Here is an 18,070-nt window from a genome sequence, read left to right as displayed (position 1 = left end):
TTTCTCCCAGCTGTAGAAAAATGGACACTGCATGCTGAAAGGCCAGCTTTTAAATCTGTGGGCTTGAGAAGTAGGCAACTATTGAGAAATCATACTCCATAACCACAGTCATCTGGGAATTTCTCTCCAAACAAGCTGTGCTCTAACCCATTTTAGTGTCTGAAGTTGATCCTAACTTTGTAACAGGAAATGAATAGGCTGGGGATCCACAACCAGTGCCACAAGTTAGTAGGCCCACTAGTTAAGCAGTGAAGTTATGCTTCACTGACCAAGAACCAGAATTTATTTAAAAGGTGAAAAAAAACCCAAGCCCACCATGTTTGTGTTGTATTATTCAGCCTGAATCTAAGTTTTCTTAAGGGTTCCCATTCGACAGAGCCATATAACAAATCTTACTGGCTAAGAGTTGGAGAAGGAGGCTGAAACTGCTTTTCTCTGTCTGTTGGGAATTGCTGGTACTAAATTAGCTTCTCTGGAATCATTGCTGGTCCCACCGTGCTGCTGCTGTTACCCTGTGGAGAAACTCTGTAACACAGCTCTATTTGCATGCAGCCTGAATTCTAAGTAAGCAGGAATATGGCATTTTTAATCAGACACAGAAACACATTCTGTATTCTTTATGCTTGGAGAAAAATAAACCCTTGAAGAGAGAACTGGAAAGGGAGGATATCTGTCTGCAAAGGGAGGACTTCTGAGCTATATGGAGCAGGGGAGGCTTTTTTCTCCCACTCTTTTGCAGAGTGGAGGGAGGTGGCCATCAGGACAGTGCAAAGCGCGATAATCACAGCTCCCAGCACTTGTCTTCTGCTGTCATCTGTGACTGCAGCAGACTAGCAGAGTATGTGGTTGGGGGGCCTCCAAATACCCAGCAGTACAAATATAGGCTGAAAATGAGACCACGATCATGGTGCTAAACACATATTTTCATGCTGTTTGGGAAACTCTAAAGATTCGGTTCACCCTAAACATACAGTAGGAGATTTTCTATAGGCACAAAGGCCACTTATGTGTCTAACTCCCACTGACTTTCAAAGCAAACTTGGTATATAACTACCCTTTGTGCCATTCAAATCTTGCCTCAGGTCAATATCAAAAGTCCCATTGTCTACAATGGGATTAGGTTTTGTCCCAAAGGCATCAATTTATTTTAAATTGTAATTAAAAAGAGATTTAAACTGACCTCTACATTTTTTCACAAGTCACCCCTCCCATGCTATATGCAATCACATTAGCTAATTATTAAAGTGATAAAAACCTTCTGGTTAAAATATAAAAATGAGGTGCACAAACTTTTCCCAACAAACCAGGCTTTGTGTGAACCTGACTGGGGAGGATCACATTAACATGTGGCTAATTTTTATGTTGTTAAATAACATCTGCATTTTTTTATTTATTTAAATCCCAGATAATGAGGCAACTCATGTAAGCTGCATCACACCCTTCATTTCTGGTTTACAATCTTTAGAGAAAAATATCATTAACTACTGTCTGAACACAGTGGGGTTCTCCTCAATTCAATTTCACTCTTGTTAATACAGAGGAACAGTGAAAATCTGTAATTAGCACAGAAGCAGCAGGAACACAGTGGCATTGGCTGGAAGCTGGTGTGTGATTTTTTAATCTGTTTGCTGCAGGACAAAATTCAGCTCAGCAGTCAAAAAGAGGGCACTCTTTTAAATATAAAAAATGTGGAACTGACATTTGAAATGGCTTTTTTGGTTTTAAGGTGTTTTCTGTCCTTATTTTGAAACTAAAAATAAAATACAAGAGGAGTTTTAAAAAATATAAACATTCAGGCACATGTTAGCAGTGATGCAGTGTGGCTCCCTGGCTAAGGAGCTACCTTTGTGGTCAGCAGAGGTAACTTCTATAGCTAAGATTTTGTCATGGTTATTTTTAGTAGAAGTCATGGACAGGTCACGGGCAAGAAACAAAAATTCACAGAGGCTGTGACCTGTCTGTGACTTTTACTGCTGCAGCTCTATAGTTTCCCTTGCTACCACGGTGGCTGGGTGCTGCAGGGTTCTCTCTCCTCCCTCCCCGCCAGCTGTCCCTGGTCCATGGAACCCTGAGGAGGGCCCCCTGAGGAGGCTGTCACCTGTCACTGGAAACCTGCAGGGGGACCCTGAGGGGGCTGTCGCCTGTCATTGCAAGCCTGCCAGGGCCCCACTGGCTGCCAGCTCTAGTCCCGCAGCCCCAGGGACTGAAGCAGAAAATGTCAGGGAAGTCTCTGGAAATCTTGGATTGACCTCCGTGAGAAAAACATAGCCTTACCCGTGTGAACTGAGTATTATCATCCTCATTTTACAGAGAGGTAAACTGACTTACAGAGCATTTGTATGGCTTGCCCTGAGGTCATGCAGCCTGTCAGTGATTAGAACCCAAAAGTTCTGCCTCTCCCAGCCTCACACTGCAAATCATGGTGCTTAAATATTAAGGGAAAAAATGTTCAGTATGATGCACAAGGGCATTTAAAAACATGCCTAAATATGTATAATGAAGATGAATAAAAACATATTGTATATATCTCCCTTCCCCCTGCCACTCTCACTATGATTATTATGTAGTCATTTTTTCCCCAGTAGAAAATACTGAGGCACTGGTAATTCAATCTTAATGTTTTTTCTCACCTGCAGAACTGCCTGGAGTGGTTCATGTTGGGACCTGCTTTAATATTGCCTTTCTCTGGGTCATAGATGGTGGTTGCTCTTGCATAAGCTCCTCCAAGAATAAAGATGAACCCATTGAGAGTGACTGCAGGAGCATATTTGTTATCTGTCAATGGAAAGCAATACTCAGATCAGTTTCTAGGCTCAGGTTTGGAGTTGTTTTTGTTTATACATTCCCTTTATTTAGAGATAAGTCACGTTTCTCTAAACCGCCAAGGCTAGGGAAAGAAAAATGAGGAAGTCTTTTTTGTTTTTGTTTGTCTCTCCTAAACTTCTCAAAGGCACTTTTAAAGTTCATCATCAGTCCTTCATTCCCCAACAAGCCCCTCCTCCCCCCTTTAAACTGGTACAGTTACAATTATCCTCTCCAAACCCTGATTGAGCCACAGTGAAAGCTCTGTTCTTGTATCCGAAATTAATGTATCAACTTGTTGCCGAGTTTTGAATTGCTGCAAATCTTCACTCACTTTCCATTTCTGAGCAGTGACTCAGTACAGACGAATCCTAGAGCAAAGAATCCCACTTCTTAATAGTATTAAAAAATAGATTATCTTTCGTATTCCTTTGTTGCTTGTGGGTGGGTCCCAACACATCTAAGAATATTTTCTGGGGCCTAACATTTCTCCCTTAATCTTTCCTGCAGACATAATCTGCAGCTGTCACTGACTTCAACTGGAGTTGTGAGTGCTCAGCATTTCTGACATGTTAGCCCCCCAAACGTTCTAAACTGATTTCTGTTGAAGATTCCAGGGAATGCTTTAACACTGAGAAATTGTCTGCAGAGTTATCAGACGATACGTGGTAAAGTTAACCATATCATTATTTTCATAAATAATATGTGAAATTTAGCTAGCAGACTTATTCCATACATCCCTATTATAATACATCTTTTCCTTTACACTGGGAAACTTTAACAATGCTGGTTGATATTTCCCAGGCCTGGTGTTTGTCGCAGGCTATTTTTTTTTTAACATTTCCGCTGAAATGGTCCAGCAGTTTCCAAGAACGAGACTGTTGTTCTGCACATATTAAAAAACTCCTCAAATTTTGAGCTGAGAAGTTCTAGCATCTCCATGTTTTGGAGCAGGGACTTGTAATTTGGCAGAGTGGCAGTCTTTGTGTCAGGGACAATCCTTTTGTTGTTCCAGTGAAAAAGGTGACCAAATTTGGCCAAGTTCCCCCAAAACTATGTTAAAAGAACATCATCAAGGTCAAAGCACTCAGAAGTTAGGAAATACCAGAATTAAGGTTGCCTGTTAAACCTTAAGTCAGCCCTCTTGTGTGTATGCCTTACGGTAATACATGAGCATGTATTTAAAATCTGTATCATAAGGCATATGCACACGGGACAGAATTAAGGAAACTTTTATTCCTCACTTTTGCGTAGATTTACTTTAAGTGGACTTTTTTATTTCAATGTGAGTTGCATGCATGCTTAAAGGTAAGCAAACGCTTATGCACTTGTCTTAAACAGGGCCTAAGTTAGCTTCCTTGCAAAGACTACACTAGAAGTAAGTGGCTGTGATGTGATGTATGCTATTGTTCACATTTTAACAGGAAAGAATCTTGCAGAAAGTTGGGCTACAGCATATGCTCAAACTTTTAGTTTCATCCTCCAGAGGTTATTGCATGTCAGCTGTCTGTGTGCAGTTAGTAAAGCATCCCAAGTGTAGAAAAAACAAGGAGTTCTTGTGGCACCTTAGAGACTAACAAATTTTGGGCATAAGCTTTCGTGGGCTAGAGCCCACTTCATCAGATGCATGAAGTGAAAAATACAGGAGCAGGTATAAATATATGAAAGGATGGGGGTTGCTTTACCAAGTTTGAAGTCAGTCTAATGAGATAAATCAATTAACAGCAGGATATCAAGGGAGGAAAAATAACTTTTGAAGTGGTAAGAGAATGGCCCATTACAAACAGTTGAGAAGAAGGTGTGAGTAACAGTAGGGAGAAACTAGTAATGGGGAAATTAAGTTTAGGTTTTAGTTGGGGGCTGGCTGAAGGTGATGGCTAGTGGCTTTCTGTCACTTTCTTTGTTGGGCCTGTCTTGAAGTAGGTGACTTCTCGGTATACCACTAGCCATCACCCATAGCCACCAACTAAAACCTCTTCGCCCCATCATCAAGAATCTACTTCCTATCCTGAAGTATGATCCCTCACTCTCACAGACCTTAGGAGATAGGCCAGTCCTCGCCTACAGACAGCCTCCCCCCCCCACCCCCTAACCTGAAGCAAATACTCACCAGCAACTACACACCACACAACAAAAACACCAACCCAGGAACCAAACCCTGCTACAAACCCCAGTGCCAACTCTGCCCACATATTTATTCTAGGGACAACATCATAGGACCTAACCACATCAGCCACACCATCCGGGGCTCATTCACCTGCACATCTACCAATATGATATACGCCATCATGTGCCAGCAACGCCCCTCTGCCATGTACCTGTGCCAAACCGGACAGTCTCTACGCAAAAGCAACCTCCATCCTTTCATGTATTTATACCTGCTCCTGTATTTTTCACTTCATGCACCTGATGAAGTGGCTCTAGCCCACGAAAGCTTATAAATAAATTTGTTAGTCTCTAAGGTGCCAGAAGGACTTCTCATTGTTTTTTCTGATACAGACTAACAAGGCTACCACTCTGAAACCTGTCACCAAGTGTAGAAAGTACTGAAGTGGCTAAAGCAAGTTACTGGAAAAAGACAGGAGGAGTCTGTTGCTAACCAAGTATCTATATGCATATGTCGAAAAACAAATTACTCTTAGGAAAATGTCATCGCTCTTTGTGATTTAAAAAATAATAATCATGTAAAAGAAATCTGGGAAACAACTAATTCACTTAGAAGACAGAACAATATCTTCTCAATTCCACTAAGCCATTATAACATAGCAGAAAGACTTATCTGTCCTAACACCTCCTATCCCATCTATTTCAAAATCAAAATGTGTGTGTGTGTGTGTTCTCCATATTTAACTATCAATTTTTTTCTGGTCTCTCTCTGGCTAACATTCTGCAAGAGAGTATATACAGCCCACAAAAGAGAGCTCAGAATTAAACTTCCAAATCTCACAGGAAATTTATTTTGGGCTTCCTCAAGGCAGAAGTTATAACTTCTCAAGAGGCTGAACTGCTGCCTTCATATTCCTATCTATCAGCAAAAAAGAGGAAACCCCTTTGGTTATTTAAATAGTGATATTTTTCTCTTTTTAAATAAGCAGATTGACTCTAGTAAAAGAATGAGAACCAGCCTATCAACTTTGATTCCTATCACTATTTTCAGTATTTCACTTATTCATAATCTTCTATTGTTTTCAACTTTAGCCACAATTTCTAAGTAAGTACAAAGTAAATTTGAGAGGTTTCAGGAAGGAAAAAGTTCATAGCAAGTAAACTTGACCTCTGGTGAGGACTTTATATTACAAAAATATAAGGGAACCCCACAGAGATGGAGTCATAAAAGTTATAAACCAATGTAGTTCATATTACTGTGGCTGCAGTAAACCCCCACAAGTGCCACTGACTTATCCCCAAACTCGTAATTTCCCTCTAGATGTCATGGTTTGATAACCAAATATGGTCTTCCAGTGTCCTCCAGGTGGATGGCCAATATCCATCCTTAGCTCTCACATCACTTGGATAGCATCAATTCCCCTTCCTTTCTCAATTTTCCTCTTCGAGGTTGGATAACTTTATTCAAACACTCCATATGCTCCATTTCCCTCCCCCACTTAAAGGTCACTTGCTAGCAGGTTAGTGATGAAACCATGTTTTGACCGGACCTTTTTGATGATGGTGATGATAGATGTGTCGCTGAGCTCCCATGAACAGACAGCTTTGGCCACATTACTGAGGAACAAAACAGAAGCACTCTATATATTAAATGGCTAGTGGATTAATGGGTAAATGGGGAAGGACAAAAAAAAAGGAGGAGGAAGGGGTTAGGGTGACCAAACATCCCGTTTTAGCCAGGATAGTCCCTTTTTTTAGCCCTGTCTCAGCTGTCCCAACTTTTTTGATAAAAAGTGGCCATTCGTCCAATTTGCTCTTGCCAAACTGATCAAGCTGGCAAGAGCAAATGGGACAAATGCCCACTTTTTTCAAAAAAGTGGGGTGCGGGGAAATATGCTGGGGAGGGAAGGGGAGAGCAGCAATGCAAGCCCCAGTCTTTGGGAAATATGGTCACCGTGGAAGGGTCTGAAAGAGAAAAGAGTTGTTCTTCCCACAAAGAACCCTTTCAGCAGCAGTTTGAAGACATCTGGACACTAAATTCCACTTCCTGTCATAAAATCTAAATTGGAAACTGCCCAGTATTCCATGTATAGTTTTTGCAACAGAAAGTTAGTTGAGATTTAAATGCAGAAAAAAAGGTTAGGATTTTTTTTTAAATGGTAGGAAAAAAGTCCACTGCTTTATTATTTCCCCCCTATCATTTTGCTAGGAACTATTGTTCAAAATAGATGAACTCACTGCATAACTCTATTCACTGAAATTGTGGCTCTTTAAAATAAAGGGGGAGTTTAAACCCAGTGAGTGATATTCTTTTAGCAATAAGTCATTCCAGAATGTGGTTTGTACTTGTAGGAAACCACTGGGCAGGTGCACTTCTTGGGTGGTTGAAAATCTAGCCTATCTGAGACATATACCAATAACCTCAAAATAACAATATGCTTCCTCTGTTTTGGCTTATGGCTACAGTATCACATTAACAAGCTATATATTCAGAAAGACAGAATTCTAAAATGTCCTGCTGCACTCTCAGCAACTGCTGAAAGATCTTAAATTGCATTCCGAGCCAGTGCTTGGTTACAGCCTGAAATGGTATTAAAATGAATGGCGGAAATGATCCCTATTGTAAACATTTTATTGAAATCGCACCAGCCAAAACATTTTTTTTTCAAAAAAATGCTGGCATGCCACTGTATGACTGTATCCAGATATTATTCCTACTGAATAGTCCACTGAATTCCTTATGAGGTGAATATATGTATGCTTATGAAACAGACTGGAAAACTAGTTAATGGAAACCAAATCTGCTTTGAAAACTGTGTGTCTCCACTTCTCCCTGCATATCTAAGGCAGAAAAACTCATGCCTTGTGTAGCAAATCAACATACAGGAATGGGATAAGATGACATCCCTCAGCAGCCCAGAGACTGCAGTCTGATTCTTAACATAGCTTGTGAGGTCTGAACTGCAAATATTGTAATTAGCAGCCAGTTCTCAGATTTCAGACATTTGGCAAGGAGCTGCTGCAGCTCCTTGAAGCCAATGCCCTCATAGGAACAGGAGGGAAAGAGAAAATGGGAATGAGTATTATACCACTAACCAAGCGCACACCCAGCTTCGGATCAATGGAGAGTGCACCAGAGGTGACAGTGCAGAAAATCTAAAGAGGAGGGGTGAGCAAATCTAGGGACTAACACAAGGGGTAAGAAACATACACTCCATGCTCATCTAAACTAAATAGCTAACTGGCACTTGCTCCCTCTCTGTTTAATATAGGATTTATGCTTACTATCTAGTAGGTCATGATTTTCTGTAATTTCAGAGGACAGGTAATACACCAGAGGCACTTAAATGAATCCTTGGCAAAGTCTCTCGCCTTCAGTCACAACAGTACCTTTTTTCTGTATGAAGGAAATTACTCTTGTATTTCTCAAAAGCAAAAAGCCCTACCGGAAATAATTTGTTCAGGTCTGGACACCAATTAACCAAGAAAATGCTGATGACCTGGAGGGCGTTAGAGGACAGCAACAAAATAGATCACGAGGCTGGAGGGATTGACTTGTGAAGAAAGATCAGAAGAGCTGAAATGTTACCAGCTTTGGTAAACGGAGACCTTAATAAATATTGAAACACCAAGGAGGGAGAGGCATTATTTAGAGTGCTACATGTGGATTATAGCTAAGCGAAATGAAGAGAAGGAAAATTTAGGTTTAACATTGGGAAAAAATTCTGAGATCTAGTTGGGTGTAGCATAGTTTCCCAATGGAAGAGGTGGAAGACCCATTGCTTGATACGTTTAAAACTAAGCTAGATGAAGCACTAGAAAATATGCTGTCTGGAACAGTCCAGCCCTGGCAGAAGGATGGACTAAAGCAGGGGTGGCCAACTTCGGCCTGAGAAGGAGCCAGAATTTACCAATGTACATTGCCAAAGAGTCACAGTAATACGTCAGCAGCCGCCCATCAGCTCCCCACTCCACTCCCAGCACCTTCCACCCACCGGCAGCCCTGCTAGTCAGCGCCTCTCCCTCCCTCCCTGCACCTCCTAATCAGCTGTTTCATGGCATGCAGGAGGCTCTGGGGGGTGGGGGAGGAGCGAGGGCACAGCAGGCTCACGGGAGGGTGTGGGAAGGGGTGGAGTGGGGGCAGGGCCTGTGGCAGAGCCAGAGGATGAGCAGTGAGCACCTCTCAGCACATTGGAAAGTTGGCGCCTGTAGCTCCAGCCCCGGAGTCGGTGCCTATACAAGGAGCCACAGGTTGGCAACCCCTGAACTACAGAGTCTTCCACTTTCTCTGATTCTGAATTTCTAAAAGAAAATCACAGGAATTGTTACTCCTTTAAATTAAACAAGGCAAAATCAGCCCTGGAATTATGAAGCTGAAATCTACAGACGTGGTTAATATTGTCTTCAAAGCGTTCATGACAGCCGTAGTGCTCTGACTAAACACTCAGGCTGGGCATATAATTAGCCGGTTGATTCTCTCAGACATCCCTATGAAGCAGTGATGAAGGCCTCAGAGACCTGGCCTCAGATCTTTCCCTAGTATCTAAATTGCTGTTTACCATGCGCTGTCTCAGCACATTCCAGAGTGCAGTGATACCCATCATGGGAGAAAAGGATGCCAAGCACATCTTTGGCCTACATGCAAATGCCTCTAGTGCCTGTCTGCCCTTTCTGAGGCAAAAGAGTGAACAACATAACCCTGTATACCTGAGATCCTCTTGAGAGCGACAGCCAGACATAAATTGAAATTATAGCTGGTGTTCTCCTCAGGCCCTAAATGTCTTTCCTTATCCAACCTTACTGAAAGGAATCTAATAGAATATTGCCATCTTCACCAAGAGAAAGTTTCCATGACAACATGACACTGAGGAGCTGGTAGAGACCTGTGCAAGCCCCTGGTTAGCAGAGACAGCCACAAAAGCAAAATTTAGTCTTCCATTTTAATAAAAAATAAGTAAGTTTCTAGCCCTTTTCTTGCAAAATGTGAACTGATATAAACCAACACAGCCAGGGGAGGTCGGCAGGTGCAGCAGGAGAATGCGTGGAGGGGAAGGTGTGTGTGTTGGGGTAAGATCCTGCCAAACACTGTCTGTGTGTTGAGGAAACCACTGAGCTTGGGCATAGCCCCTCAAATCCTTAGACCAGCTGTTTATAATGGTGTGATCATGGTAATAAGAATCTGACACAGGAGTTGGGGGGATGGAATTATTTGATAGGACCTGACTGGAAATGTTAAGGTGGGCTCATCCTGTTGACAGTTTCAGCTTTTTCAGAGGCTGGGACTGAGCTGACAGGTTGCACTAGCTATTGCCAGAGCAGTTGCTACTGAGTAATCCACTTCTGTGTTTCTATGCACCTGCCCTCATAAGCACTTTCAAGAGCACAAGGGAGACATCAGATGTAGTCCCATGACATCATCCTACATGCAAGGAAAGGAAGCCAAGCTGCAGCTGCACTGAATGGCAATCCTGCAGCCCCTATCCCTTCCTGCCAGTGCTTGCCTGCCCAGTCTGAAGACCTGGCATTGAGAAGGAGCCTGAAGCCCTGTTCTCTCACTCAACAGCCAGAGGAGGCCCATCCCCATCCACCAGTCTGGGGAGAACTTCCTTAGTCAGGGGAGAGCTACCCACCTTAAGAGCAGAGGGGGAACTCCACCAGCGAGGCAGCTAGGGAAACAGAGAGTGTTCACTTGCCAGAAGCGAGTCCTAAAGTCACCACCCCTTGCCTCCATGCGAGAATCTGAGCTGAAGACTAGGGGGGAACCTAATGATCCAGAGATGGACATGGCAGAAGAAATCAGATTTCGACTAGATACCAGAAATGTTCATGGGTCCCTGACCTGGGCTTCCCCACAGCACTCACCAGATTTTAAAATTTAACTATGGCGATAAGTAAATAAAACTCCTATTTTGCACATAAACTGTGTGGGTAGCTTTAAATGGAAAGCCCATTCAGAAACACAAATCAAAAGTTATAGTTGAGTTAATGTAGGCAACTGGTTATTTGATATTGCATAAAAGAGTACATTTCAGTGCCCTAGCGTTAGACACAAAGTGAACTAAAACACAAAGTGACAAGATAATTATGCTTATTTACAATCACTGACTTCAGCATGTCTACAGTGGTCTTGTTAAAAAAGACAAGCCTTAGGAAGTTGTGCGTGAAATATATTTTCTTCAGCGCTGTAACGACAGCATAGCAAGAAATGAAAACGTAAGCAGTGCAAGTATGAATGCTTGGTTGATTTTGTGGCACTACAGTTACCAGAATTGTTACTAAGTAGCAGCTTTGCTAGATGTTAGCGATTGGGAAGAAGAGATGTGAGACTGTTTAACTACAGAATCCTGCCAATCAGCATAATCTCAAGTCCACAAAGGGTATGTCTACTTTGCAATTAAAAACCTGCGGTTTGCCCAGGCCACTTATTTGGGCTCAGGGGGCTCAGGCTAAGGGGCTGTTTAATTGCAGTATAGATGTTCAGGTTTGGACTGGAGCTTGGGTTTTAGGACCCTGTGAGGTGAGAGGGTCCCAGAGCTCAGTTTGCAGCCCAAACCTGAATGTCTGCACCACAATTAAATGGCCCCTTGGCCCAAGCACCATGAGCTCGAGTCAGAAGGCATGGGTCAGCCACAGAGTGTCTAACCACAGTGTAGGCAGAGCCTTACAGACTCCACTGAGTATATTTCCAGGTCTGCAGTCATCAAAAAGTTATTACTGCTTGATAACTGTTTCGTGACCTATGGGAAACATGTTTCAGTCCTAGTGCACAAGTATCTCATTTGGTACACTTATTGGCAGGCTCAGCAGAGAAGCCAAGGATTACATGAATGTAGAGCTGGGACTACCTTCTTCTTCCTAGGAGAAATCTAAGTGGCACAGATTGGAGGCAGACTGGCAGGGCTGTGTGAAGAGCTCACAATATTGCTGCCTATGCTATATCTGTTCTATGGAGAGAGGAGTTTGGTCTCTAGCTTGTTTCACTAGCATTCACATAATTTACAACAAATTATTCACCTAAAATCCCAACATTCATGCCAAGGTTGGCTTGAATAGGTTAGCACACAGCTTTCTGAAAGTGATGAACTTACAAGTATGAGCTACCATATGTCATACAATTCCCAGAGAGTAATTATCAGTGGTTCACAGTCATGCTGGAAGGGCAAAACGAGTGGGGTCCCACAGGGATCAGTTCTGGATCCGGTTCTGTTCAGTTTCTTCATCAATGATTTAGATAATGGCATAAAGAGTACACCTATAAAGTTTGCAGATGAAACCAAGCTGGCGGGGTTGCAAGTGCTTTGGAGGATAGGATTATAATTCAAAGTGATCTGGACAAACTGGAGAAATAAGATGAAATTCAATAAAGACAAATGCAAAGTACTTCACTTAGGAAGGAACGATCAGTTGCACACAAACAAAATGGGAAATGACTGCCTAGGAAGGAGTACTGTGGAAAGGGATCTGAGGGTTGTAATGGACCACAAGCTAAATATGTGTCAACAGTGTAACACTGTTGCAAAAAAACCCAAACATCATTCTGGGATGTATTAGCAGGAGTGTTGTAAGCAAGACACAAGAAGTAATTCTTCTACTCTACTCTGTGCTGATTAGGCCTCAGCTGGAATATTGGGTTCATTTCTGGGCTCCACATTTAAGGAATTAATTGGAGAAAGTCCAGAGAAGAGCAACAAAAATGATCAAAGGTCTAGAAAACATGACCTATAAGGGAAGATTGAAAAAACTGGATTTGTTTAGTCTGGAAAAGAGAAGACTGAGAGGGGACATGATAATAGTTTCCAAGTACATAAAAGTTTGTTACAAGGAGGAGAGAGAAAAATTGTTCTTAACCTCTGAGGACAGGACAAGAAGCAATGGGCTTAAATTGCAGCAAGGGAGGTTTGGGTTGGACATTTTGAAAAACTTCCTAACTGTCAGGATGGTTAAGCACTGGAATAAATTGCCTAGGGAGGTTGTGGAATCTCCATCACTGGAGATTTTTAAGAGCAGGTTAGACAAACCCGTCAGGGATGGTTCAGATAATACTTATTCCTACCATGAGTGCAGGGATCTGGACTAGATGATCTCTTCCAGTCCTATGATTCTATACTTGCTCTCCCTGCATTCTTGTCATTGATTACCTTAGAATCAGAGACTGGTTTTAAATTAGTATTACTGGTTGTGGAAAAGCCCTTTATAGGGTTGGCTCTGGTTACATTCAAGAGCTGCTTGTATTCTGGGAATCTGAGCACATATAACACTTATTTAAAGAGCACGTTATCTTATCTAAGGTCAAGAGAGTACCACATTTTTATTATGGGCATGAAATATGATCTCTACTGGAATTAATTCCATTTTCCTTTTATAAAAAGGCCACCAAGTCCCATTCTCTCCAGCTTTGTTTTTCTCATTGTTTTTAAAGGTTCATCATATTGAATGTGGAATGTCATTCTGTAAATGTCCCCCGAGCTTTAGTGGGAAGACATTTTATCAAAGTGGTTACTCAGGGATGAGCTGTCAAAATCTTAGGAACCGGTTCCCTACCGGGTCTTCAGCGGCACAGCTTCAGCGAATACCCGGTAGGGAACTGTCCGGTGAGTACACCTCCCATTCATGTCCTGTCCCCGACTGCCCCCCTCAGAAACTGCAACCCATAACCCCCCCGCTCCTTGTCCCCTGACCACTCCTTCCCAAGACCCCCAACTCTAACTGCCCTCCCAAGACTCCACTCCCTGCCCAACTCGCCCTGCTCCCTGTCCCCTGACTGCCCCGACCCCATCCACCAACACCCCGACAGACCCCCAGAACTTCCACACGGCGCCTACCCAACCCCCCCTTCCCCATCCCCTGACTGCCCCCCAAAAGCCTCTGCCCCATCCAACCCACCTTCACTCCCTGTCCCTGTCCCTGCCTTATCCAACCCCCCAACCCGGCCTCTTACCCCTGCCAGGGCTGGGCTGGAGCCGCGCCACGCAGCCGGACTCAGGCCTGGGGCCCGGACCAGAGCCACAGCCAGGGCCTGGGCCGGGGCCTGGCCCACAGTTGTGCCGCGCAGCCCGACTCTGGCCCCGCGGTGCCTGGAGCTCTCCTCATGCCCCACTCCCACCCCAGTTCACCTGCAGGAAGCCCTGCTTCCCGCGAATCAGCGGATTCGCGGGAAGCGCAGGAAGCACGGGAGGGGGAGGAGAAGCCGGGGGGAGCGTCAGGGGAGGAGGTTGAGCTAGGTGAGCTGGGGCCAGGGGCAGGGAAGGGAGCTTGCACAGATTTTGTTAAATTTAAAAGCCTTCTTAGAACCGGGACAACCGATTCTAAAAGAGCTTCTAAATTTAACAACCGGTTCCTGTGAACCGGTCCCAGATCACCACTGTGGTTACTACTACTACTACTTCGCAGTTGCAAAAATAAAGTATATTTTCCATAATCTCAGGGCCTTTTGGTTAAGATCAAGCATAATATCACTAGCACAGATGTCCTCCAGTAGGGGAGCAATTTTTTCAGTCTCTTGTGTTAAATGACTTTATAAATTTGCAAATAATTTGGTAGTATTTATTTCCCAATATAAAATCACAGCATGTTACACTTCCACAATATTGTTAACGCATTACTTACATTTTCTCAAAAAAAGCACAAATACTACTCCCCATCCCCATCAATAGTTTTGATGTACTTTTTTGTTGGGAAATCATACAATTTATTTGAAAATGTATGATGTACCCATCTTGGGATATTTTTGGATGATTTTTCCAAGCACGCACGGCCTTGACACCTGCTAGACAATATAACGAGTCCAGGGAATGAATTCTCAGCTCCTCTGGCACTTGTACTATTTTGGTAAGGAAAAAGAATACTTTTTTGCATAATACATTCATTTTTGCAGTATGCTCTGAGCATAGAAAAACCTCATAATGTCACTCAGTCGATTATAGGAACAGCAGCCGTTGTGTCCATGTTATGGAAAAAGCCAGGAAATAGGTTTGTTAACGTTGCTGCAATACATAAATATGATTGTTGGTGGTTGATGCCCTCCTGCTGGGTGCTTCATGCTACATCATATGCATGTCATGTTACATTAAACTGGACACAAAGAACAGCCAGGGAAAAGGAAAAGAGCAATGCTATATCCACAGGGGAAGCTATAAACACAGATTTTATAGGCAAAAACTGACTCCCCAAAACTTGCTTCTTCCACGATGCCTGAAACAGGGGCTGCTAACAGGGAGTTTTGCAAGGGAGTTCTCCAGGTGAAGGAGGAGCAAATACAGCATCTGTGGGGTAAGTGACTGTCTGTAGTGTATGTGTGTTTGTGTTTGGGGGTTACTTGCTGTGTGCTGAGCTTATGTTTGTCAGTCTGTTTGTTTGTTTGGTGGTTTGAAGGACCATGTGTTGTGGCTGGCAGTTGGAGGCCATGACCTTCAAAGAAAGGTTTGAAAGCTCGAAGCCTCTGGTAATTAATTGGCTGAGCCTTAATCAGTAGGTGGGGCATTAACTCAGGCCAGGGCTTTATAAAGCCGCGCACAAGCGACCAGGGGCTGCTAACAGGGAGTTTTGCAAGGGAGCTGGGAAGGGAGGGGGCATCCCTTGTGGGTCCTACCTGTTCCCCTGTAGTCCCCTTAAAACCTATAATCCAAACCATATTCCAAAACCCCTTTCTTTAAACCACCCTTTCATTAACTAGGAGACAATGCAGGCAGAAGCCCAGCAGAAGAGTGGGGGCTATCCAGTTTATTGCACTGAGTGTAGCATGTATGGTTACCTGCCCTGTGGGCGGGTGGTATATGTGTGCAGTCGGTGCAAGGAGCTCCTGGCCCTCAGAGACCACATATGAACTTTGGAGGCCAGGGTGGCGGAACTGGAGGAGCTAAGGGAGGCAGAGAGGTATGTTGATGAGGCTTTCCGGGACACTGTAGAACTGTCCCACCTCCGCTCAGACAGCCTCTGCGCTGTTGAGGAGGAAGAAAGGCCCAGGGAAGCAGAGCAGTCAATGGGAGCAGAGGGAAACCTTCCCATAGTTGGGACCCTCCTTCCAGATGGTGCTGGGGTTGCCTCTTGCACTGAGGTTACCTCTCCGGGGGAGGGAACTCCAGTTGCTAGGAAAAGGCAGGTGTTAGTAATGGGAGATTCGATCATTAGAAACATAGATAGCTGGGTTTGTGATGGGTTTGTGATGACTGGGAGAACCGTATGGTGACTTGCCTGCCTGGTGTGAAGGTTGCAGATCTCTCGAGGCATCTAGACAGACTTATGTGTAGTGCTGGGGAGGAGCCGGTGGTTGTGATACTCGTAGGTACCAATGACATAGGGAAGGGTAGGAGAGATGTCCTGGAAGCCAAATTTAGGCTGCTAGGAAAGAGACTGAACCTCTATGGTGGCAGTCTCAGAAATGCTCCCAGTTCCACGCGCAGGGCCAGGTAGGCAGGCAGAGCTTCAGAGTCTCAATGCGTGGATGAGACGATGGTGTAGAGGGGAGGGATTTACGTTCTTTAGGAACTGGGGAAACTTTTGGGATGGGGGGAGCCTATACAAGAGAGATGGGCTCCACCTAAACCAAAGTGGAACCAGACTGCTGGCACTAAACATTAAAAAGGTTGTAGAGTAGTTTTTAAACTAGGAGATGGGGGAAAGCCGACTGCTGCAGAGGAGCATGTGGATCGGACACAGACTTCTCTTAGGGGAGAGTCTGATGATAGGGAATCTCCAGGTTATAGTCAGGAACAGAGGACGGAAGAGGATAATGTAAGGGCCGGATCAGATGATAAATAGTCACATAAAAAAGAATCTGGCACATCAGAAAAGGGCAGACAAATAAACAGGGACAAGTTTTTAAAGTGCTTGTACACAAATGCTAGAAGTCTAAATAATAAGATGGGTGAATTAGAGTGCCTTGTGATAAAGGAGGATATTGATATAATAGGCATCACAGAAACCTGGTGGACTGAGAGCAATCAATGGGACACAATCATTCCGGGGTACAAAATATATCGGAAGGACAGAACCGGTCGTGCAGGGGGAGGAGTGGCACTATATGTGAAAGAAAATGTAGATTCAAATGAAGTAAAAATCTTAAGCGAATCCACATGTTCCATAGAATCGCTATGGATAGAAATTTCATGCTCTAATAAAAATATAACATTAGGGATCTACTATTGACCACTTGATCAGGACAGTAATAGTGATGATGAAATGCTAAGGGAAATTAGAGAGACTATCAAAATTAAGAACTCAATAACAGTGGGGGATTTCAATTATCCCCCTATTGACTGGGAACATTTCACTTCAGGACGAAATGCAGAGATAAAATTTCTCGATACTTTAAATGACTGCTTCATGAAGCAGCTGGTACGGGAACCCACAAGGGGAGAGGCAACTCTAGATTTAATCCTGAGTGGAGCGCAGGAGCTGGTCCAAGAGGTAACTATAGCAGGACCGCTTGGAAATAGTGACCATAATACAATAGCATTCAACATCCCTGTGGGGGGAAGAACACCTCAACAGCCCAGCACTGGGGCATTTAATTTCAAAAGAGGGAACTATACAAAAATGAGGGGGTTAGTTAAACAAAAGTTAAAAGGTACAGTGACTAAAGTGAAATCCCTGCAAGTTGCATGGGCCCTTTTTAAAGACACCATAATAGAGGCCCAACTTCAATGTATACCCCAAATTAAGAAACACAATAAAAGAACTAAAAAAGAGCCACCGTGGCTTAACAACCATGTAAAAGAAGCAGTGAGAGATAAAAAGACTTCCTTTAAAAAGTGGAAGTCAAATCCTAGTGAGGCAAATAGAAAGGAGCACAAACACTGCCAGCTTAACTGCAAGAGTGTAATAAGAAAAGCCAAAGAGGAGTCTGAAGAATGGCTAGCCAAAAACTCCAAAAGGTAATACCAAAACGTTTTTTAAGTACATTAGAAGCAGGAAGCCTGCTAAACAACCAGTGGGGCCCCTTGACGATCGAGATACAAAAGGAGCACTTAAAGACGATAAAGTCATTGTGGAGAAACTAAATGGATTCTTTGCTTCAGTCTTCACAGCTGAGGATGTTAGGGAGATTCCCAAACCTGAGCCGGCTTTTGTAGGTGACAAATCTGAGGAACTGTCACAGATTGAAGTGTCACTAGAGGAGGTTTTGGAATTAATTGATAAACTCAACATTAACAAGTCACCGGGA

General features: G+C 43.5%; 1 protein-coding gene across 2 annotated transcripts in view; it reads right to left on the bottom strand.

The window, feature by feature from the left end:
* KLHL29 (kelch like family member 29) overlaps window positions 1–18,070 on the bottom strand; it is a 475,551-nt gene that overhangs the window by 12,479 nt on the left and 445,002 nt on the right. Inside the window, exon 12 of one of the 2 annotated variants that reach the window (XM_050950742.1) lies at window positions 2,631–2,775. The exons of the other annotated variant lie outside the window; for it this stretch is intronic. Within the exon in view, the coding sequence (XP_050806699.1) occupies window positions 2,631–2,775 (145 nt within the window). The remainder of the gene's footprint in view (window positions 1–2,630; window positions 2,776–18,070) is intronic. 2 annotated transcript variants of the gene reach the window in all.

Source organism: Gopherus flavomarginatus, chromosome 4, assembly GCF_025201925.1.
Source record: "Gopherus flavomarginatus isolate rGopFla2 chromosome 4, rGopFla2.mat.asm, whole genome shotgun sequence".
Lineage (NCBI taxonomy): Eukaryota > Metazoa > Chordata > Testudines > Testudinidae > Gopherus > Gopherus flavomarginatus.
The sequence above is the reverse complement of the archived record's forward strand: the minus strand, read 5'-3'. Positions and strand labels throughout refer to the sequence as shown.